Raw genomic sequence first — 24,495 nt, 5'->3', positions numbered from 1 at the left:
AAAAGGCCAGAAGACTCCTTGGCTTACTTCGTCCGACCACCCGGCACCCTCCTCCTCATGTTTATGGTTCCAACCTGACAACAGCCCTGGACCACAGAGACCTGTTCCTAGACGACTGCCAACTTCAGGCCAGTTTGGACCGGTTCCCTGAGACTGCGCAGATCCTGGACTTGTGCCCTAAGCATCACCTTTTTGCATTTATGACCCAATTGTAGTACATTTAAATGTTAAATCTCCACCCCAAGGTGAACATGAGTAGCATATTGTTGTATGTTCCGTGCACATGTAAGCCTAATGCACGTGCGTAATGAGTTTTCTCCGTAAATATTCACAACCTTCTCCTATATCCTGTAGAATATGCATTTCCTACCTCCTCACCTAGCAGAAATATCTGCCTTATTTTCTCCCCTTCAAAGCCTGCTTCTCAGTCTCAGTTGAAAGCTTGCTTCCTGCCTGCAGGTTGTGTCCTTTAGAAATAAAGTTCTCTTTTGATTTTGTGGATTCTGACTCTTTTTCAGTTGACATCTGGAAGTGGAGGTGACAAAGGGAACCAAAATAAGGACAACCGATTGGAAAATTAATAGGTAGATGCCTAGAACCTTTCTCTCTCTTTGCACAGAAGATTGGAGGTTTGGAGAAAGTCAAGCGGAGGATCTAGGGCTTGGGGGATGCTAGACAGAGGCGAGGCAAGGATACTTCATGGAAAATAAGGGGATTCAGGGAAAATATGCACAGTGGATGCCAGGACCTTCCAGCTCTCCTCTCACCAGTTCCTGGAATGCTGGCACTTCGGCCTTCATATTCCAGGCAGGAGGCTGGAGAAGTTTCTCTGTGGAATCCGACCAGCTCCAAAAGAAGGATTTAAAGACACTAATGTTGGTCTGGGCACAGTGGCTCACGCCTGTAATCCAGCACTTTGGGAGGCCAAGAGGGGTGGATAACCTGAGGTCTGGAGTTTGAGACCAGCCTGGCCAACATGGTAAAACCCCGTCCCTACTAAAAATATGAAAATTAGCGGCGTGGTGGTGCATGCCTGTAATCCTAGCTACTTGGGAGGCTGAGGCACAAGAATTGCTTGAACCTGGGAGGCGGAGGTTGCAGTGAGCCGAGATCGTGCCACTACACTCCAGCCTGGGTGACAGAGGGAGACTCTGTCTCAAAAATAAAATAAAATAAAATAAAAATAATAAAGACACTAACATCGGGTTTGCTCACAAAGCAGCCCCATTAAATCAACCCACGCTGACATGCACAGTTGTTAAGGCACACCCTTGTACTCACAGCTCCCATCAGCTTTAAAAAAAAATTATTTTTATTATTTATTTATTTATTTATTAAGCAACAGAGTCTCACTCCATTGCCCAGGCTGGAGTGCAGTGGTTTGATCATAGCTTACTATAACCTTGAATCCTGGGCTCAAGCAGTCCTCCTGCCTCAGCCTCCTGAGTGTCTGGCACTACAGGTGCAGGCCACCATGCCCGGCTAATTTTTTTTTTTTTTTTAGAGATGGGGTCCTGCTATGTTGCCCAGGCTAGTCTTAAACTCCTGGGTCAAGTGGTCCTCCTGCCTTGGCCTCCCATAGTGCTGGGATTATAGGCATGAGCCACTGTGCCCAGCCCCATCAGCTTGTTTTTAATATTTAAATTTTTATTTGTCACACTATTAAAATTTATTTTTTCTGCTTTATCCTGACACCATATTACAAGCTTCCAAATGGCTAGGGACTTAGATTGAAATGATACTAATTTGTCCTTATTTTCTCTAAATTCTTGGATTCCGTATAATCAGGTGTGTTTATGTACACATAACCAAAACAAACCATCCTTTATGTAGTTTTTTTTTTTTTAAAGGCAGCTCTTTCTTTAACAACAACTAGGTAGCTACTGTGAAGATGGTGACATGTAAAATTGGTAGTATTAGTATCCTTTTCCCAAGTTTTCATGGAAGTTACCATTATACTTATAGCTTTAGGTCTTTGGTACATCTCAGACAAGACAGGCAAGAATTTGGAGAACATTTTGAAAAGAAGAGCAATAGACACATTCAGCAACAACTAGAATAATGGAACTCAAAGTTCTAAAATTACATGATATAAGTGAAAACAGCTTTAAAAGCTACCTCATAAGAGTTGTTTTATCATTAGCTTGATTTTTTCCACGTAAAACAGTGTTTATTTATTTTTAACCCATGTTTTAATTTTTTCATAGGCTTTTTAGTTCTTGTCATGAGTCAGTAACTGAGGATTTCTATGCATCTGAGGAAAGTCTTTAACATGAATGGTAGATATGAAAATTAACAAAGAGAAAGAAGCACCTAAGAGGACATTAAGACTATGTGGGGAGAAAAAAACAAGAATACCACAAAAAGATGATCATTCAGATCCTCAGAGATAGTTTTGAAGTCTTTGGGGGAAAAAGAGGGAAAAAAAAGAACCTCAAAGAAAAAAGAGATGATATGGCAACCACGAAACAAGAATAGAATGCTACTAAAAGGAGTGTTCAGAGAAAAAAAATAGAGCTCTTAAAAATAAAAAATATTATAGAGATAGAAAACATTAGAAGGGTTGGAAAAATAAAGATGATGAAATCACTTAGAAAATAGAGTGCAAAGAAAAAACGCAGAAACTTATAGAGAAAATATTATTATTATTATTATTATTTTTGATATGGAGTTTCACTCTTGTTGCCCAGGCTGGAGTGCAATGGCATGATCTCTGCTCACTGCAACCTCTGCCTCCTGGGTTCAAGCAATTCTCCTGCCTTGGCCTCCCAAATAGCTGGGATTACAGACGCCTGCCACTACGCCCAGCTAATTTTTGTATTTTTAGTAGAGACAGGGTTTCACCATGTTGGCCAGGCTGGTCTCGAACTCTTTACCTCAGGTGATCCACCCGCCTCGGCCTCCCAAAGTGCTGGGATTACAGGCGTGAGCCACTGCACCCAGCCAGAGAAAAAAATTTTTTTTAAATTAGAAGATATTATCACTTTTCTAGATCCAGAAAGAATGGAGCAGGGAGCATATTATCATGGAAAGAATTCAAGAACATGTCTCAGACCTGAAGATCATGAGGTTCCTGATTGAAATGTCTAGCACAATGGATGAAAATAGACCCACCCTAAGGCACACCATTGAGAAAGTTCAGAACACTGAGAATAAAGAGAAAGGGCCTACGAGCTTCCAGAGTGAAACAAAACAAAACACAACACAACAAAACAAAAAAAATGGTCACATATAAAAAACAAAAACATGGTCACATACAAAGAAAGGCGTAAAGACAGAATGACTTCAGGTTTCTCAGTTAGCAACACTGGAAGGAAGCAGTGAAGGAAAGTTATTTCCAACCTAGAACTCTAAACCCAGGTAGACAATCAACCAAGTTCCAATTTTTTTAAATCCTGAGAATTGGTCAGGAAGTAGAGTATTCAAGATGGCAGCTCCCATTTAGACCACAAACATGGGGTGGTGGGGAGGAAACAGCTTCCCAAAAGAGGACTCAGCCCCCAGGAGGGAGGGAGCTCAAATCTGAATAGACAGAAGTCTGAAACAGTTCCTTTGGAGAACATACTAGTTCTACACTGCTGAAAAACAGAAATACAGTATCAGCCACATATGTCATTTCAAGTTTTCTAGTAGCCACATTGAAAGTGGTAAAAACAGAACAGGTGAAATTAATAATTTATTTAACCCAATATATAAAAGTATTATTTTAATATGCAATCAGTGTAAATCATACTGATGAGATATATTGCAAATATTTTTTGTTCAAAGTCTTCAAAATCCATCTAGAGTGTATTTTACACTCATAGCGCATTTCAATTTGCAGCAGGCACATTTCAAGTGCTTTATAGCCACATGTGGTTATTGGCTACCATATTGGACAGTACAGTGCTAAGCAGTAAAAAATGATGCATAAAAGACAGTGATGAGATTTAAGTTAATAGTAGTTAATAAGAATTTATAGCATATCTGCAGACTGGCCAACATGGTGAAACCGCATCTTTACTAGAAATACAAAAGTTAGCTGGGTATGGTGGTGCGTGTTTGTTGTCCCACCTACTCGGGAGACTGAGTCAGCAGAATTACTTGAACCTGGGTGGCGGAGGTTGCAGTGAGCCGAGATGGCTCCACTGCACTGCAGCCTGGGGACAGAGCAAGACTCTGTCTTTAAAAAAAAACAAATATATATATAGCATATCTGGACTGCATAGTTTTGTTTTTGTTGTTGTTGTTTGTTTGTTTCTGAAGCACTGATCTTTGATCCAGAAAGCACTTGGAAGGGATTATTTAAATAGAGTTGGTCATTAATTGGTGGTCAAAGTAGAAAGTCAAGGGAATTTTTTGAGTGGTGATGGGAACATGATAAGCCTGGCAATAGCTGAAGACCTGAGTAAAATGGAACAATTAGTTTACTTGGTAAGAAAACAAAGAGCATGTTCAATAAGAATAGGGAAGCCAATGAAATGACAAGAAAGAAACAAGGGGTTTTGGTTAGATTGGGAGTGGAGGATGGTAACTCAGTTCTGTATCTCCAAAATAGTGTTACACTAGGTAGGATTGTCCTGGACTTTGAACAAAGGGAGTAGAGATGGAAGTCAGAGTTAGAAAAAGTCAAGAAAGAATGAGATAAAGAGATCTGCTAGGCTGAGGCAGGAGAATTGCTGGAACCCAGGAGGCAGAGGTTGCAGTGAGCCGAGATCGCGCCATTGCACTCCAGCCTGGGCAACAAGAGCGAAACTCCGTCTCAAAAAACGAAACGAAACCAAACCAAAAAACAAACCTGCTGTGTCATGTTGAGGTTTCATTTTTCCTAAGGCAGTGCTGGTAGCCCTTATGGCCACTCTGTGCCAGAGGAGAGAGCAGGGTCTTGATGATGTAAGTGGTGTGGGGGTTGGTGAGGTCACTCCTCCATGCCTCCTCTGAAGAAGTCTATAATCTGGAACTTTATCTCGCCACCGCCCCTTTAGTCTCATTTTCTGATTCACACACACAGACAAGCACACACACATGCACTATTTAGAAAATTCATGCAATACAAAAATATAGAAAATAGAACCTCTCAGTAATTTAATTCCTGTTCTTTAAGTAATTGCTGTTATTCGTTTGTCATATATACTTCCAGAAAATGTCCTGTGCACATATAAGCCTGTTTTTTGTTTTGTTTTGTTTTGTTTTGTTTTGTTTTGAGACGGAGTCTCGATCTCCCGCCCAGGCTGGAGTGCAGTGGCGCTATCTCGGCTCGGCTCACTGCAAGCTCCGCCTCCCGGGTTTACGCCATTCTCCTGCCTCAGCCTCCCGAGTAGCTGGGACTACAGGCGCCCACCACCACACCCGGCTAATTTTTTGTATTTTTAGTAGAGACGGGGTTTCACCGTGTTAGCCAGGATGGTCTCGATCTCCTGACCTCGCGATCCACCCGCCTCGGCCTCCCAAAGTGCTGGGATTACAAGCGTAGCCATCACGCCCAGCCAAGCCTGTTTTAAAAAGAAAATGTGTATTATAGTCTACATATTGTTCTAAAACTGGCTCCCTTTACTTAACTGCTGTGGACATCTTTCCCTGCTGCTAGGTATTACATCATTCTTTTTGTAGGCTACAAAGTATTTTTGAAATATTGTTTCCTCTTAATTAGTCAGCTATTAATATGTATGTAGAATGTTTCCATGGTCTTACGAGTATTGTCAGTGCTACAATCATCTTTCTCGTGCATATTTATTTATGTACTTGTAAAGGCTTTCTGTAAAAAATTCCTAAAGATAGGATTGTTGGGTTAGAGGGAAGGCACATTTAAGCTTTTGACAAATCTTGCCGAATTGCCTTTTAAACACGTTGTTATACTTTACATTCCCACCCATGGAGTGTGGAAAGCTGGGCTCCCACCTGCTACTGTCAACCCTTAAAATCTTTTTTAGTCTCATAATAGAGTAATGACACCTCACAGGGTTTTGGTTTCTCTGATTATATGTGAAGCTGACCATATTTTCAAATGCCTATTTGCCATTTGTATTTCTTTGGGAAACTGCCTGTTCATATCCTCTGCCAGTTTTTCTCTTTGGTATTTTGTCTTTTGTTTATTGATTTGAAGGAGCCCTTCCTATTTTATGGATAGTAAAATTTTGTCAAATATCTTTTATCAGTTTATCCCTTGACTTTCAAGGATAAAATTTCTAAATTTTAGAAAGTAAAATCTTTTAATCTTTTTATTTTCTGACTTTGGTCTTATTCAAAGATGGGTTTTCTATGCTAGGATTATATAGATATTCTCCTGTATTTACTTCTAGTGTTTTTATGATTGTAGTTTTTTTAATATTTAAGTTTTTTAAATGATAGAGATAGTGTCTCTCTATGTTGCCCAGGCTGGTCTCAAACTCCTGATTTAAAGCAGTCCTTCTGCCTTGGCCTCCCAAAGCGCTGGGATTACAGGTGTGAGCCACTGCACCTGGCCAATATTTAAATTTTAATCCATATGGAATATATATTTATATATGAAGTACAATGGAACCATTATTATTATTATTATTATTGTTTTACATAAATAGAGATGGGGGTCTTGCTATGTTGGCCATGCTGATCTTGAACTCCTGGACTTAAGCCATCCTCCTGTCTTGGTCTCCCAAACTGTTGGGATTACAGGCATGAGCCACTGTGCCAGGCCAAAACCTTTAAATATAGAATTTAAGTACTAGAAATAACTTCATTTTCTCTGCTTTTTTCCATCACAGGGAAGCACTTGGAGAATATTTAGATGGGAAGAAGGAGAGTGAGGAGGATCAAAGCAAGAGCTACAAACAGAAAGAAGAAAGCCGATTGGTATGAACTGGTTGGCAGATGGCTCTGGAAGACCAGTGAGCTGGGTGTGACATCATGGTTTTCACATTTAGACTGGAAGAAATCATGTGGTCCATGTTGCTGTCTCTAGGCAGAGCTGAATAGAATCTTTCCCATTTGAGAGCTCTCTAGGAGTGAGCTTTCAGATGACAGTTTCTTATATTTACGCTGTCTCTTCTCTGCTCATGCACTTTTAATGGTATTCACTCTTCATAGGATAAAGTCCAGATGTTTTAGCTTGGGCACTCACGGCCTTTGGTAGTCTTTTCCTATCTTCACTTTCCAAACATATCTCCTGTTTGTTACCTAATTCGGGCCTTCCACTTTGGTGAGGCGGATCCACTCACTCCCCTCCAGTGGGGTTTTGTTCATTTCTGCTCTGTGCCTTTGATCATCTGGAATGCCAGGCCCCTCTATTCTCCTCTTCTTCTCTCCTCTCATCTGGCCACTTTCCCATTTTCAACAACCATCTCAAGACCCAAATCCTCCTTGGATTCTTCCTCAGCCCAGCCTGAGCTCCCTTTCTCCACACATTGAATACTTCCTGTCTGTGCTATTCTTTTCATTTTAGATAGCTTTCTGCTGCATATGACTTTTCAGATGTGTGTGCCTGCAGTGCCCCAGTGAAACTGTATGTACTGTGAGAATGAGAGCCTCTTTTTGTAGCCGTGGGGTAGTGCGTAGCTTGTACTCAGTAGACACAAAAAAGAAAATCATTGATTACCCTCCATGGCGATGAAACAGCTCCTGGGATGCTGAGGGATAAACAGCAGCTCAAAACAGCAGACCAGAACTGGCAAAATGCTGCATTTAATCAATGTTAAGTGAAAGGCAAAAATGGTGATACCGTGTGAACTCAGATATGGAGAGGAACTCACCAAGCTGGCCTGGTCAGGGAAAGTTCGATGGAGAAAGTGGGATTTGAGTTGTCTTAGAAATATAGGTGGGACTTTTAAGAGCAGAGGAGAGATCATTTCTGGTGAGAAAAATTATTCAGGTTGCTGAATATGATTATAGAGCATAGAGGTATAGAGAGATCACTGAATATCTCATACTGTGTTAGGGATAAGATATTTTACTGTGGAAAGGATACTGGACTGATGTGGGTTTTTGTTCCTGATCTTTTACCTACTGCAGAGTAGATGATTCATGTCACTTTTTTGTACTTCGTTCTCTTCATTTAAAAGTCAGTGAGCTCAGCCGGGCGCGGTGGCTCACGTCTATGATCCCAGGACTTTGGGAGGCCGAGGCGAGCGGATCACCTGAGGTCAGGAGTTCAAGACCAGCCTGGCCAACATGGTGAAACCTCGTCTCTACTAAAAATACAGAAGTTGGCTGGGCCTGGTGGCACACGCCTGGGGTCCCCCCTACTTAGGAGGCTGAGGCAGGAGGATTCCTTGAACCCACGAGGTGGAGGTTGCAGTGATCCGAGATCAGGCCACTGCACTCTAGCCTGGGTGACAGAGGGAGACTCTTTCTCTTTCAAAAAAAAAAAAAAAAAAAAAGTCAGTGATCTCTGAGCATTTCTGTGTAGGACAAAAGGATATTAGATTTTTTAAAATGCTGATATACAGTTCACCCCGAGCACTCCTTAGTTAGGTGTAAAACCAAAGAGATAATATTGTTTTCATTAGCAGGTTTTGAAGTTTCCTTTCATTTAGGACTTAAGTAGTGAAGAGCCTTGGCGTCAAGGAGAAATATACACAAAAATGCTCCCTTCCTCAAGATTAAGGTATTGATTATTAGTTCTGACCTAAGATCTGGGCAGGCTGGGCCCCACCCTTGACCCTGCAGTTTATCATTTTTTTTCTTTTTTGAGATGGAGTCTTGCTCTGTCACCAGGCTGGAGTGCAGTGGTGCAATATTTTTAGTAGAGACAGGGGTTTCACCATGTTGGCCAGGATGGTCTCGATCTCTTGACCCAGTGATCTGCCTGCCTCAGCCTCCCAAAGTGCTGAGATTACAAGCGTGAGCCACCGTGCCCGGCCTTACCATGTTTTTAGTGGTCATTATTTTTGTGTCCTGTTTAACCTTTGTCTACTTCATATTTATGAAGATAGTCTTCTATCGTTTCTTCTAGAAGCTCTATAATTCTATCATTTACATTTTGGCCTATGACCTATCTGGAATTGATTTCTGTCTGTCGTGTAAGGGTAGGGTTCCAGGTTCATTGTTTTCTATGTAGATTTTTAGTTGACCCAGCACCGTTTACTGAAAAGATCATCCTTTCCCCACTGCATTGTTGTGCACCTTTGTTGTGAATCAGGTGACCATGTATATGTGAGTTCGTTTCTACATTGTCCATTCTCTTTTTTGGTATCTATATGTCTGTCTGTATTAGTTCATTCTCACATTGCTATAAAGAAATACTTGAGACTGGATAATTTATGAGGAGGTTTAATTGGCTCATGGTTCTGCAGGCTGTACAAGAAGCATAGTGACTTCTGCTTCTGAGGAGGCCTCAGGAAGCTTCTAATCATGGCAGAAGGCAAAGGGGAAGCAGGCATCTCACATGGCAGGAGCAGGAGTGAGAGAGAGAGTGCAAGGAGGTGCCACACACTTTACAACAGCCAGATCTCGCGAGAACTCACTCACTATCATGAGAACAACACCAAGAGGATGGTGCTAAACTATGAGGAATCCATCCCCATGATCCAATCATTTCCCACCAGGCTCCACCTCCAAATCTGGGGATTAAAATTCAACATAAGACTTGGGCAGGGACAAAAGATCGAAACTATATCCAAACTATATCACCAGCTCTGTGCCAATTCCACTCAGTTTTAATTACTGTAGCTTTATGACAGTTCTTGATGTCTGGTAAGGTAAGTTCTCTAACTGTGTTCTTCCAGATTGTCTTGGCTACTTGGCTATTCTTTTTTTTTTTTTTTTTTTTCTTCCGAAACAGCCTAGTTCTGTCATCCAGGCTGGGGTGCAGTGGCACAATCTTGGCTCACTGCAACCGCCGCCTCCTGGGTTCAAGTCATTCTCATGCCTCAGCCTTCTGAGTAGCTGAGATTACAGGCATGTGCCACCATACCTAGCTAATTTTTGTATTCTTACTGGAGACGGGATTTCACCATGTTGGCCAGGTTGGTCTCCAACTCTTGGCCTCAGGTAATCCTCCTGCCTCAGCTTCCCAAAGTGCTGGGATTACAGGCATGAGCCACTGCGCCCAGCCTTGTCTTGGCTATTCTTGACCCTTTGTATTTCCATATACATTTTAGAATCAGCTTGTCAATTTCTACCAAAAAACCTGCTGGAATTTCAATTGATTGAATAGACCTTATAATCCATGGGAGGTATTCTTTAATTTGGCTCAGCAATGTTTTGTACTTTTTGTTCAGGTTATAATGGTTCGTGGTGGTATATAAATGTACAGTTGATTTTAATACATTGACTTGGTATCTGGTGACCTTGCCAAATTCACTTGTTAATTCTAATAGTTACCTGTGGCTTCTTTTGAATATTTTTTTACATCTATAATCATATCATCTGAAAATAATGAGTTTTATTTCTTCCTGTCTAATTTTATATCTTCTATTTTTTTTCTGCCCTTATTGCATTAGTTGGATGCTCCAGCTCATTAAAAAAAGTGGTGACGATGGGGTTCCAGGTTCTGCTCTGGATTTCCTGCGGATACACCCCCTCAAGTAGACTTGTCCATGTCCCTTCAAACCCCCATTGTCCCCTCTAGATTACTGAGTCCGATGGGAGCCAAAATTCCCCGTCCAAATGACTTTGAGCCCACCTTCAACCTATACGTGCCTCTTCCCAGAGTCTGTCCTGCTCAGGGCAGATGAGGCCAATGTTACGCAACCCCTGGGGCTGATAGATGGCCACAGGGTATAGATGGAGCTTGGATGTGCAGTTGGGGAAATCCACATGCCTGCAGGACAGAGCTGGGGGTGGGCTGGGAGCTGTGGCCAGAGGCAGGCTCTTCCTTAGCCACCCAGTTATCAGTAGAACTCTGAGGTGTGTCTGAATTCAAACTAGGACTTTTAAATTGTCATAAAGATATTGTGATAGGAGGATATATAAAAAATATATTTTAAATATATATTATATATTAATAATATACAATATAATATAAATTATATTTAATTTATATATAATATAAATTATATTTAATTTATATATAATATAAATTATATTTAATTTATATATAATATAAATTATATTTAATTTATATATAATATAAATTATATTTAATTTATATATAATATAAATTATATTTAATTTATATATAATATAAATTATATTTTTATATATTATGTATAATTTATATATTTATACATATATACATAATATATAATATATTGTATAGTATATATAATATATATTATATATAAAGCATATTATATATTATATATACAACATTATATATTATATTATATATATATTTTGAGACAGAGTCTCACTCTGTCACCTAGGCTGGAGTACAGTGGCATGATCTCAGCTCACTGCAACCTCCACCTCCTGGGTTCACGCGATTCCCCTGCCTCAGCCTCCCAAGTAGCTGGGATTATAGGCATGCACCACCATGCCTGGCTAAGTTTTATATTTTTAGTAGAGACGGGGTTTCACCATGTTGTTCAGGCTGGTCTTGAACTCCTGGCCTCAGGTGAACCGCCCGTGTTGGCCTCCCAAATTGCTGGGATTACAGGTGTGAGCCAACATGCCCGGCTGAATGTTTTATTTAACAATTTTTACATGATACTATAATTTAAAAATATTTAGACATATGGTATGTGAACCTCCATTTAAATGCTTTCCCTGGATCTCATAAAGGTGAGGGGCATTTTGGTCTGTTGGTGGCTGACATTTGGATTTTTAATTTTACTTTGAGTCTTAAATACTTGATTCAGAAATTTCTGGAACTCCAGTAATTGGTTAGCACATGGTACTTATACAGAACTCTCTGATGTTCACATTGAGTAGAAACTAGAAAATAACCCCAAACTGCAGGAAAGCCATTACTTCCTTATGCACGTAAAACCATTTGGTACAAGTGATAAAACTGCAGGCATTAACAAAAAATCTAGAGTGCCCTGGATATCTGGGTTAAAGCTCTGTTCTGTATTCAATGAAACTACATTTCAAATTTTTCATATAATAGTGAGATCAAGTGAAGTCTCTGGTCATTTCTGTGACTCCTTGGTGTAGAAGTTTTATAGGTTCCTAGTTTAAAAATTATTTGAGAGTTGGAGAGTTTATAAGTTCCAAAAAGACTTGAAAAAACTTAGGCATAACCTAAGGATACTTGAACTTTTTGTTGAGAGGATTTATCATCTTGAATAACATCACAACAAGGCTAGGTGTGAAGATACTGGAGATGGAATTTACGAAGAGGGATTTAGAAGGATGGCACCAATTACAAAATCCCTGAGCCCATTAAGGAGACAGCAGTGCAGCCAGCTACAATCTTTTCCTGCCTTAGAATCCATGTAACGAAAGACTCCACATATCATTAGCTGCAGCAGGACAGAAGCTTGTTTCTCTGTCTCAACAGTTCCGAGTATAAGTAGTCCAGGGCTCACATGGATGGGGTCTGCTTGATGATGGGACCTCAGCTCCCTCTGCCATTGCTTGAGTTGCCTTTATCTGCTCATCACCTTTTACTTGAGCCCCACATGCCAGCCTGGGAGAAGGGGCAGAAGTGGGGCAGCAGAGGGTACACCTTTTTCCCTTAAAGTCACAATTCAGAAGTGGCACACATCACTTCTCCTGTGTCACTGATCAGATAGTATTCTAGGTGCAAGGGAGGCTGGGAAAGGTACCTATTTTGGGAAGCCACATCCCAGCAAAAATATGAGTGTTCTGTTACTAAAAGGAGAGGGAGAAATGGACATGGGAGCACAGCTGTCATTACCTGCCTCACTGTCATTATCTGCCTCACTGTCATTATCTGCCTCACTGTCATTACCTGCCTCACCTCCCCAACTGAGGTTCTTCGAAAGGCTCCCGGCAGTGTCAGTCACTTGGAGATCTGCTGGGGAAAAGGCTGAGATGAATGTACAATATCTGCTGGTATAAAAGTTGGCTGGTGCCTTCTCTACAGCGAATAAATAAAGTACATTGAGAACTGCAGAGTGCTTTTTTAAAAATTTTTTATTTTGCCCAGGATTGGACAAAAACTTACCACAGTAGGATACTAATGATGCCCTTCTAGCCAAACGCAGTGGCTTTTCTCCAGGCCTCATCATATTATGACTGGATACTGGACTTTTCTTTCTCTTTTTCTTTTTTCTTTCTTTTTCTTTTTTTTTTTTTTCTGAGATAGGGTCTCACTTTGTTGCTCAGGCTGGAGTGTAGCGGCGTGACCTTGGCTCACTGTAACTTCTGCCTCCCAGGTTCAAATGATTCTCCTGCCTCAGCCTGCCGAGTAGCTGGGATTACAGGCACCCGCCACCATGCCTGGCTAATTTTTGAATTTTTAGTAGAGATGGGGTTTCACCATGTTGGCCAAGCTGGTCTCGAACTCCTGACCTCAAATGATCCATCCACCTTGGCCTCCCAAAGTGCTGGGACTACAGGCATGAGCCACTGTGCCTGGCCAAGAACTGCAGAGTGCTTTTAAATTGTGAGCTGTAAAATCACATCACAAATGTCCTGATAGAAAAGGGTTGCTACACAGAGGCTACTCTTAAAAGTCTTAAGGTAGTTGCTGCTTCCTGCTTGAATGGATAGAAGCTGTGGACAGTTCTGCAAAAATGTTTCAGACTTTATACATTATTTACAAAGTGTTCTAGCTTTGTAAATTCTTATCTCTCTCTTTTCAGAAATTGGCTAAACTTCTGCTCTGTGGCACCGAGTTGGTGACAAATATCCAGGTGGCTATAGATATCAGAGAGATTCACAGGAGAGTCGAAGAAGAGGAGATAAAGCGTCAAAGGTAAGGACTGTGCTACTCTGCACCTGGTGGACATGAAGGTAACCTCCATGGGTCCGGTAGTTCTCCCAAATCGTTGGAGGGTGACTTTGTCCACCTTAGACAATTCCCTTCCTGCCCTTATAACTTCTCCCTCCCTCCCTCCTCTTCTTTCTCTCTCTCTCTCTTTTTTTTTTTTTTGAGACAGAGTTTCGCTCTTGCTGCCCAGGCTGGAGTGCAATGACGTGATCTCGGCTCACCGCAACCTCCACCTCCCAGGTTCAAGTGATTCTCCTGCCTCAGCCTCCTGAGTAGCTGGGATTACAGGCATGCACCAGCAAGCCAGGCTAATTTTGTATTTTTAGTAGAGACGGGGTTTCACCATGTTGGCCAGGCTGGTCTCGAACTACTGACCTCACGTGATCCACCCGCCTTGGCCTCCCAAAGTGTTGGAATTACAGGCGTGAGCCACCGCGCCCGGCTATCTCGTCTCTTTTCTTTCCTCCCCTCCTCGAGCACTACATTGCTGATACGTGCCAAGCTGTGTGTATACAAAAGGAGTGAAACACGGCCTCTGTTTGTGGTATTCACAGTCTGGTCAAGAGACACATGGAAACACCCATAATTCGTGGTAAAATAGATAATGTGTAAAGGGTTGTAGTAACACACACAAGGGGGCCTTTAATTCTATCTGCAGAGATTACAGAAAACTTCCCAGGCAAGGTGACGTTGAGTTGGGCTGTGAGGGATGAATAGGAATTTGAGGAGTTGAAGAGTAGGCATTTTAGGCAGAGGGAACACTTGAGCAGAGGTGTGAGATCACATGATGTGCTTGGGAATGGCATGATAGTGAAGGATGTATGCGGGTAATGGAAGAAAAGAGAAGAGGCTAAGAAGGTCAACTGGGCAGTCCTGGGTTTCAATTGGTGAGAATGACCAGACCCACGAACACCTCAGTGTTATGTGTAAAGGTGGCAGCATTATTAAAGAATATTGAGGGCTCCATGCCTAGAAGGATGGAGGTTCACAGGGATCACAAGAACCTGCGTCAAGTCCTTAGCTCCAGTCCTCAGGAGGCAGGCTGCCCTGCACGCCCATGTCCCAGGTCTCAGGCTGTCCAGCAGGGAGGCATAAGCGGCTTAGAAGAATTAAACTTCTTTGGTTTGCACACAGAAGTAGACTGATAGCAGGTCCTCATTTAAGTTTTGGATTGTTCTTCAATTAATTTCTTAAACAATTAGAAGAACAACCACTTGGCCAGGCACGGGGTGGCCCACGCATGTAATCCCAGCACTTTGGGAGGCCGAGGAAGGCGGATCGCTTGAGGTCAGGAGTTCGAGACCAGCTTGGCCAACATGGTGAACCTCCGTCTCTACTAAGAACACAAAAAATTAGCTGGGCATGGTGGCGCGTGCACACCTGTAGTCCCAGTACTCAGGAGGCCGAGGCAGGAGGATCACTTGAGCCCAGGAGGTGGACGTTGTAGTGAGCCAAGATTGTGCCACTGGACTCCAGCCTAGGCAATGGGAGTGAAACCTAGTCTTTAAAAAAAAAGAAAGAAAAAAAAAGCAACCACTTGACCATTTTGGCTCATCGTATACATACAGGGGTTGATTTTAACAATATTTTTAGTTGTTCAGCATAAGCAGTTCCCTCTTTAGCAACTTTAGCAGCCCTACCAGTAAACGTGGGTGACTTTTATTCTCGAAACTTCCCACTGCCTGTATGGGCTGTGCCAGGAATGGAGTCGGCAGATTCCCAGCAGGGTCAGCTTGTGAAAGGCAGGGAAGGTCATGCAAGGAGTTAGTCCTTGTCCTCTAGCCACAGAGGAATGCTGAAGGTCCCAGGTGGCAGGTTACAAGGTCAGTGTGCTGCGGAAAGATGACTTGACAGCTCTTTCTCATTTCTTGAAATAAAAAAGTCAATTAAATTAAAAAAGTGTCCTAGCTTGGAAGGTGGGGTGGGTGGGGGATGGGACAGGAAGAGGGGATTGCAGGATGTTTAAGCTGTGACTTCGGTTCCTCAGGGGGTTTGTTTGGAGGTGCTCTCATAGGATTAGTCTGTTACAAGGAGCAGAGAGTCTCTGGCAGATATCTTAGCCACTGTTCCCAGAGGGGCCCCAGCTCAGCTCTCCTGCCTTCCTGCCACCTCGCCCCAGCCTCGGTGTGCTCTATCACGGAGGTTCTTTGGAATTTATGGAAAGGCTGTCCCTATTTTCCATTACTCATTGGTGGAGTTTCCATATTTGTACATTCCACTAGTCATTTATTGGTAACTTGGGAGAGGAGTAGCCAGACACTTGAGGTCATGTTGCTAATATAAAATTGATAATTTAAGCACCATGTGTTAAGTGACTCCCATGCTGAGCACCTGTGCTGTGTGCGCATCTTATTTCATCCTGACAACAGCCAGCCACTTGAAGGTAGATACTTTTCATCCACGCCATTTTACAGAAGAGAAAAGTGAGGCTTGAGGGAGTTATGCAACTTGTCTGAAAGGTTGACAGTCAGTTAGGAGCCAAGTCAGGACTTGAACATAAGCTCTGTGACTCCAGAGACCCAGTGTTTAACTGTTGTGTGTTATCATCTTACTCAGAAGCAGGTGACCAATCGATCTTGGTGTGTGTGCGTGTGTATGTGTGTGTGTGTAGCCTTAATGTTGATCTGTTTTTGCTATGTGTCATTTTCTTTACTTGGCCTAAGTTATTTACAGTCAAGCGTTAAACGAAAAGATTTCTCAGCATTGAGTTTGATTTTGGGCGGGTGTGTTTGGGCAGTGCCTAGTACCTGGGTCTTATATTCTAGAGATTCTAGAGAACGTACCTGCTCTACTGGAAGGCAGCATCTGGAGCTGGGTTGGCATGGCTGGCATGTTTGTATTTGCAGGATTGAGAAGCTGGAGAATGAAGTTAAGACCAGCCAGGACAAATTCGATGAAATCACCTCCAAGTGGGAAGAGGGCAAGCAGAAGAGAATTCCCCAAGAGCTGTGGGAAATGCTCAATACCCAACAGCTGCACTGTGCTGGACTCTTAGAAGATAAGAATAAACTCATCAGCGAGTTACAGCAGGCAAGAGGCCCGGGCCCTCCAGCCCAGCCACAGGGGATCTGCCTGGGATTTAGCTGGGTTACTGGTTTGCTTTTCCTGAATGAAAAATGTAGAAACCTTTTACTTCATTATTTAGAATGCTGTACAAGTCATGTTATAAACTTTTTTCTATGATGGTAAGAAACACATAGCATTAAGTTTGCCATCATAACCATTTTAAAGTGTATAGTTCATGGGCTGGATGAGGTGGTTCACTCCTATAATCCCAGCATTCTGGGAGGCCGAGGCAGGCGGATAACTTGAGGTCAGGAGTTTGAGACCAGCCTGGCCAACATGGTGAAACCCCATCTCTACTAAAAATATAAAAATTAGCCGGGCATGGTGGCACATGCCTGTAATCTCAGCTACTCAGGAGGCTGAGGCAGGAGGGTCACCTTAACATGGGAGACAAAGGTTGCAGTGAGCCGAGATCGCGCCACTGCACTCCAGCCTGGGTGACAGAGCGAGTGAGACTCTGTCTCAAAACAAAAACCAAAAAACTGTTCAGTCATGTTAAGTATACAGCATTCAGATGCAACAGATCTCTAAGAACTTTTTCATCTTGCAGCATGGAAACTCTATGCCCCTTAGACACCAATTCCCTCTTCCCCTTCCCCCTAGACCTTGGTAATCACCTTTCTACTTTCTGTTTCTGTGATTTTGACTACTCTATTAGATACTTCCTGTGAGTGAAATCATACAGCATTTGTCCTTTTGTGACTAGCATATTTGGCTTAGTATAGATGGACTTTGTTGTAGCACGTGACAGGACTGCCCTTTTAAGGCTGTGTAGTATTTCATTGCATATATATACCACATCTTGTTTTATACATTCTCCTGTGAATGGACATTTGGGTTGGATTTCACGTTTTGGCTTTTGTGAGTAATGCTGCTATGAACATGGGTATACACGTATCTCTTTGAGATACTTCTTTGAATTATTTGGATGTATACTTAAAAGTAGGATGGCTGGGTCATATGGTAATTCTATTTTTAATTTTCTTAGGAACCGTCATACTGTTTTTTATAATGATTGCACCATTTTACATTCCCACCAACAGTACACAAGGGTTCTAACTTCTCTGTATTCTCACCAACACTTACATCCTGTTTTTTTGATAGCTTCCGTGTTGATGGTGTGAGGCGATATCTCATTATGGTTTGGATTTGCATTTCCGTAACGATTAGAGATGTTGTGCATCTTTTTCATGTGTTTATTGGTCACTTGTATATCATCTTTGGAGAAATGTCTATTTAAATCCTTTGCTTATTTTTAAATTGGGTTGTTTTTGAGTTATAGAAGTTCTTTATGTATTTTGGACATTAACCCCTTATCAGATATATGATTTTCAATTATGATTTCCTATTCCGTATATTGCCTTCTTATTCTTGATTTTTTTTTTTGATGTGCAAACATTTTTGAGTTTGGTGCAGCCCCATTTGTCTATTTTTGATTTTGTTGCCTGGGCTTTTGTTGTGATATCCAAGAAATTATGGCCAAATCCAATGTGCAGAAAGCTTGTCCTCTATATTTTCTTCTAGGAGTTTAATAGTTTTAGGTCTTTAATCAATTTTGAGTTATTTTTGTATATGGTATAAGGTAAGGACCCAACTTCATTCTTTTGCCTGTGAATATCCAGTTTTCTCAATATCATTTGTTGAAGAGACTATCCTTTCTCCACTGTATAGTCTTGTCAAAAGTCATTTGACCATAGATGCAGGGGTTTATGTATCATTCATTTATCATTTTGACCCTTGTCAAAGCCATTTGGTCATATATGTAGGGGTTTATTTCTGGGCTCTCTAGTTCCCTTGGTCTATATATCTATTTTTATGTCAGTACAACATTCTTTAATCCCTGTTTCTCTTTGCAGTTTTGTTTTTTTGTTTTTTGTTTTTTTTTTGAGACGGAGTCTTGCTCTGTCGCCCAGGCTGGAGTGCAGTGGTGTGATCTCGGCTCACTGCAACCTCTGTCTCTAGGGTTAGAGCAATTCTTCTGCCTCAGCCTCCCGAGAAGCTGAGACTACAGGCGTGCACCACCATGCCTGGCTAATTTTTGCATTTTTAGTAGAGATGGAGTTTCACAATTTTGGCCAGGCTAGTCTCGAACTCCTGACCTCAGGTGACCCACCTACCTCAGCCTCCCAAAATGCTGGGATTACAGATATGAGCCACTGTGCCCAGCCTGTAGTATGTTTTGAAATCAAGGAATGTGGGGCCTCCAACTTTGTTCTTTTCTCAAGACTATTTTGGCAATTTGGAGTCTCTTGAGATTCTGAATTTTACAAATTTTAGGATGGTTTTCCTATTTCCACAAAAAATGATGTTGGGATTTTGATAAGGACTGCACTGAATCTATAGATCACTTTGTATAATATGGACATTTTTAACAATATTGAGTCATCCAATTCATAAGCACAGGATATCTTCCATTTGTTTGTATCTTCTCTGATTTCTTTTAGTAATGTTTTACAGTTTTCAGTGTACAAGGCTTTTGCCTACTTGGTTAAGTTTATTCCTAAGTATTTCATTCTTTTTGGTGCTATAGTAAATGGATTATTTTCTTAATTTCTATTTTGGATTGGTCATTATTTGCATATAAGAATGCAACTGATTTAAAATTTTTTAAACATTTAATTTAATTTAATTTTTTTGAGACAGAGTCTCGCTCTGTCACCCAGGCTGGAGTGCAGTAGATTGATCTTGGCTCACTGCAACCTCCACTTCCTGGGCTCAAGTGATCCTCCTGCCTCAGCCTCCCAAGTAGCTGGGATTACAGCGCACATCACCATGCCCAGCTAATTTTTGTGTTTTTAGCAGAGATGGGATTTCATCACGTTGCCAAGTCTGGTCTCGAACTCCTGACCTCAAATTACCCACCCACCTCCACCTTCCAAAGTGTTGGGATTACAGTTGTGAGCCACCGCACCTGAGCTTTTTTTTTTTAATTTAAAATTAAAAAATTTTATGGGTAGGTGTATATATTTATGGGGTATATAAGATATTTTGATACAGCCATACAATGTGTGATAATCACATTGGGGTAAATGGGGTATCCATCACTTCAAGCATGTATCATTTCTTTGTGTTGCAAACATTCCAGTTATACTCTTTTAGTTATTTTAAAATGTACAATAAATCTAGCTGACCTTAGTCACCCTGTTGTGCTGTCAAATACTAGATCTTATTCATTCTAACTATATTTTTGTACCTATTAACCACCCCCATTCCTCCCCGACCCCCCACACTACCCTTCTCAGTCTCTGCTAACTATCATTCTACTTTCTATCTCCACGAGTTCAATTGTTTTAATTTTTAGCTCCCACAAATGAGTGAGAAGATGCAAAGTTTGAATTTTTGTGCCTGGCTTATTTCATTTAACATAATGCCTTTCAATTCCATCCATGTCGTTGCAAATGACAGGATCTCATTCTCTTTTGTGGCTGAATAGTACTCCCTTGTGTATAGGTACCATATTTGCTTTATCCATTCATCTGCTGATGGACACTTAGGTTGATTCTAATTCTTGGCTATTGTGAATAGTGTGATTTTTGAATTTTGATTTTGTGTCCTGCAACTTTGCTGAATTTAAGTTCTAACAGGTTTTCGTGTGTGTGAAATCTTTAGTTTTTCTGCATATAAGATCATATCATTTGTGAACAAAGGTAATTTTAACTCTTCCAATTCTGATGTCTTTTCAAGGGATAAACTTTTAACTAGAAGTAAAAGCTTTGTATAATTGTAGAATTATTAGCTATCTAATAGAAATACAGTCGTGTCACTTAATGATGGGGATATATTCTGAGAAATGCATCGTTAGGTGATTTCATTGTTGTGAGAACATCATAACATGTGCTTACACAAACCTAGATGGTATAACCTACTACACACCTAGGGTATATGATATAACTAATTGCTCCTAGGCTACAAACCTGTCCAGAATGCTACTGTACTGAATACTGTAAGCAGTTGTAACGCAGTGCTAAGTATTTGTGTATCTAAACAGAAAAGGCACAGTAAAAATACCACATTATGGCCGGGCGCGGTGGCTCATGCCTGTAATCCCAGCACTTTGGGAGGCCGAGGCAGGTGGATCACGAGGTCAGGATATCGAGACCATCCTGGCTAACACGGTGAAACCCTGTCTCTACTAAAAGTACAAAAAATTAGCCAGGCATAGTGGTGGGCGCCTGTAGTCCCAGCTACCTGGGAGGCTGGGGCAGGAGAATGGCATGAACCCGGGAGGTGGAGCTTGCAGTGGGCCGAGATCGAGCCACTACACTCCAGCCTGGGCAACAGAGCAAGACTCTGTCTCAAAAAAAAAAAAATACTGTATTATAATCCTATGGGACCACTGTCGTATATGTGGTCCATCATGGACTGAAATGTTGCTATGCAGCACATGACCGTAGTATTTTTACAGCAAATGCTGTTCCAGAGTTTAGTCCTTAGTTAAGGAATGCAACTTAGTCTGCAGTAGATATGTTCTCGTGTTGGAACCTGGACAGTAATTGCTCAGCTAGGACACTCTAGGCTTTCTGGGAGCTTGCAGGGAGATTTGCAGCAGGTGATAACATTGAGGGGTTTGGTCCTGGGTGCTTGTTAAGAGCTTTGCCCTGAGCAGAGTCCATTCCACTCCATCTACTATGCTTTATCTCAGGCCTTCTAAGACTCTTCTGAAACCACTTTCTCTTTGTACAGATGATGATGATGATGATGATTATTATTATTATTATTATTATTGAGACAGGATCTTGCTCCATCTCCCAGGCTGGTGTGCAGTGGTGCAATCATGGCTCACTGTAGCCTTGACCTTCTGGGCTCAAGCGATCCTCCCACCTCAGCCTCCCAAGTAGCTGGGACCACAGGCGTGCACCACCACGTCTGGCTAATTTTTATATTTTTTTGTAGAGACAGAGTTTTGCCATACTACCCGGGCTGGTCTCCTGAGCTGAAGCACTTGCCTCAGCCTCCCAAAGTGCTGAGATTATAGGTGTGAGCCACTGTGCCCAGCCCTTTTTGTACAGTTTCATGTCCTAACGTTGACAGATTCTGGTGAGAGGGGTCTAGAGAGAGTGCTTGGCACCTTCTGCTCCTGACACATTTTGTGGCCAGACTTTTACATGCTCTTTTCTAGGAGTTAAAAACAAAGGATGACCAGTATGTGAAGGATTTGAAGAAACAGTCAGATGACATCTGCCTGCTTCTGGAGCGGATGGAAGAACAGGTGAAGAATGTGATGAAAACCTTTCGTGAGGAGCTCTATAACATTGAGGTAACAGGGTGTGAAAAGACCTGGTTTCTGCTCTTGGGGGGCCCCTGGGAGGAGGTCTAGGTCTGTCCTAATAATCTAAGGAGGGCCCTACATGACTTCTCTGTCTGCTGATTTCTGTTTCTGCTCTCAGGTTTTATTAATTTATTTACTCATTCATTCATATGACAAGTACATATCAAGTGTCTACTATATGCTGGGCACTGTTCCAGGGGCCTGAGGGTGCAGCTGTGAACAAAACAAAGTTCCTGGTGGAAACTGTATGCTAGTAGGAAGCAGCTAGACAATAAACAAGTTACTAAATATATTATTTTACAGGTGGTAATAAGTGTTTTGAAAGAAAATAAGATGAGCAAGAGGTTGGGGAATAAAAAAGGGGGATTAGCACTCCATAAGCATAAAGCCTGTGTGAGGCATTTATTTGTTTCTTTATGGCAATTGGGGCGGACAGCAGCAAAGGGGAGTGCTGCATAGGATTCAGGAATCAGTATTTTGAATTTGAATGAAATGTTCAAGATTGAGATTGAGATTTAGCCCTTTCCAAGATGGAAGAGAGCCAAGAAGGTGGAGGCCTCTCTCTCTCTCGGTTGTTGGAGACTCTGCATTCCCAAACCTACCCCTTGTGCATTCCCAAACCTACCCCTTGTGAGTTTCTGCATTCCCAAACCTACCCCTTGTGAGTTTCATGCTGCCTTTGCTTCATGGGATCCCCAACCATGGCAACGCATCAGTGGTAGTCACAGTTGAATTACACACCATGGCCTGCCGTGTGACTGCCAACAGGGGCACTGGCCTTCCTCCAGTTCCCTGCCTCTGATATTGACTAAGCCATGGGACTGTTGGCACACCTCCTCTCTGCATTTGGAGTATCGTCTTCATAACGCTAATTTCCATGCAGCTCCTTCCATAGCCATTTGGTCTCATGAAACTTGGCAGGTCTGAATTTGGATTTGACTTTTTCTATGTGGTCGGTGGTATGGCACTTATAGTTACCTAAAAGTTCTTTGACACTGGTGGGACCTGCCCAATCAAAACAGATGCAAGAGTGTTTTTCCTTCTTGGTCGTAGAAAGCATTTGAGGTGGAACGCCAAGAGCTACTGGCCAGTAATAAGAAGAAATGGGAGCGAGCCCTTCAGGCTCATAATGCCAAAGAGGTAAAGGGTGGAGCCTGTCAAGGGTGATCCTTGGGGCCTGGGTGATTTTTACTGTGACTGAATTTGCTAGCTAGCCTTTTTCTATCTTTTTTTTTTTTTTTTTTTGAGATGGAATCTTGCTTCTGTCACCAGGTTGGAATGCTGTGGAGCAATCTCGGCTCACTGCAACCTCCGACTGTCTGGTTCAAGTGATTCTCCTGCCTCAGCCTCCCGAATAGCTGGGATTACAGGCACACACCACCATGCTAATTTTTGTATTTTTAGTAGAGACGGGGTTTCACCATGTTGACCAGGATGGTCTCGATCTCCTGACCTCGTGATCCGCTCATCTCGGCCTTCCAAAGTGCTGGGATTACAGGCGTGAGCCTCCGCGCCCGGCCGCCTTTTTGTGTCTTAAGTAGAATTGCTGTGGCTGAATGCTACTGCGTTCATTACTGCATTTCCTAGCTAATCCGTGTGGCCTTGCAGATGGGGATTGTCTCTTGGGTGGTGGTGAGTACCACCTGGGCAGCTTGCTCTGTTTTCCGTGGGCCCGTCACTTTCCCCTCTGTTTACTGGGTATCTCACCCAGCTGTGAATATTCATGGCCCAAGGTGTTTTAAGACACCTTTTTAAAGGGTGTGGGATTATCACTTTATTTCAGAGTTGTGAAGAACAAATAAGCAACTTGACCAAGATCCAATAGACTTTTTAGAAATATAAACATCTGATTTCAGGGTCTGTGCGTAATTTCTTTTCTTTTTTTTTCAAATATTTAGACTTCAAGGAGATGAGCTTAATTTCATAATGGAGCATTCCTCTTAGAGTTTCTGGAGTAATGACCCCATTAGGCAATACAAGCCAAGTCCTAAAAGCCTTGGGTATTCAGGACTTCTGAAAGCCACCAGACTCCCTGTGGAGCCGTGAAACTTCCAAACTCTCCCCTGTGTCATGCTGGGCAGGCCATCCGAAGGATTGAGGTGGGGCAAGGATGGTCCCTAACTTTTCCCTTGTCTTCCTGTGCCTTTAGCTGGAGTATCTTAACAACCGCATGAAGAAAGTAGAGGACTATGAGAAGCAGCTGAACAGGCAGAGGATCTGGGATTGCGAAGAATACAACATGATCAAGATCAAGCTGGAGCAGGATGTGCAGGTGCAACAGCTGGTCCTCACTAGGGTGCCTGGGTGGCAGAGCAGATGGCGAACACCTGTGAATGTTTGATATTTAGCAACTACCTGTGATATTCTAGAGGTAGTCCCTTCAGCACGTATTTATTAATCATCTGCCTTCTTTTAAATGTTCATA

The 24,495-nt window shown here is 42.0% G+C and overlaps 1 protein-coding gene across 4 annotated transcripts in view; it reads left to right on the top strand.

Annotated features, from left to right (window-relative positions):
• Window positions 1-24,495, top strand: part of DRC1 (dynein regulatory complex subunit 1) — a 54,008-nt gene that overhangs the window by 5,834 nt on the left and 23,679 nt on the right. For 2 of the 4 annotated variants that reach the window (XM_055108149.2, XM_003827062.3), the window contains exons 2-7: window positions 6,720-6,807; window positions 13,608-13,720; window positions 16,582-16,765; window positions 21,921-22,058; window positions 23,124-23,210; window positions 24,220-24,342. In XM_055108149.2, coding sequence (XP_054964124.1) covers window positions 6,720-6,807; window positions 13,608-13,720; window positions 16,582-16,765; window positions 21,921-22,058; window positions 23,124-23,210; window positions 24,220-24,342 — 733 coding nt within the window. Of the gene's footprint in view, window positions 1-565; window positions 585-6,719; window positions 6,852-13,607; window positions 13,721-16,581; window positions 16,766-21,920; window positions 22,059-23,123; window positions 23,211-24,219; window positions 24,343-24,495 lie in introns of those variants that run through there. The other 2 variants (XM_063595037.1, XM_055108150.2) reach the window with 2 other exon arrangements.

Source organism: Pan paniscus, chromosome 12 (genome assembly GCF_029289425.2).
Source record: "Pan paniscus chromosome 12, NHGRI_mPanPan1-v2.0_pri, whole genome shotgun sequence".
NCBI classification, from domain to species: domain Eukaryota; kingdom Metazoa; phylum Chordata; class Mammalia; order Primates; family Hominidae; genus Pan; species Pan paniscus.
The sequence above is the reverse complement of the archived record's forward strand: the minus strand, read 5'-3'. Positions and strand labels throughout refer to the sequence as shown.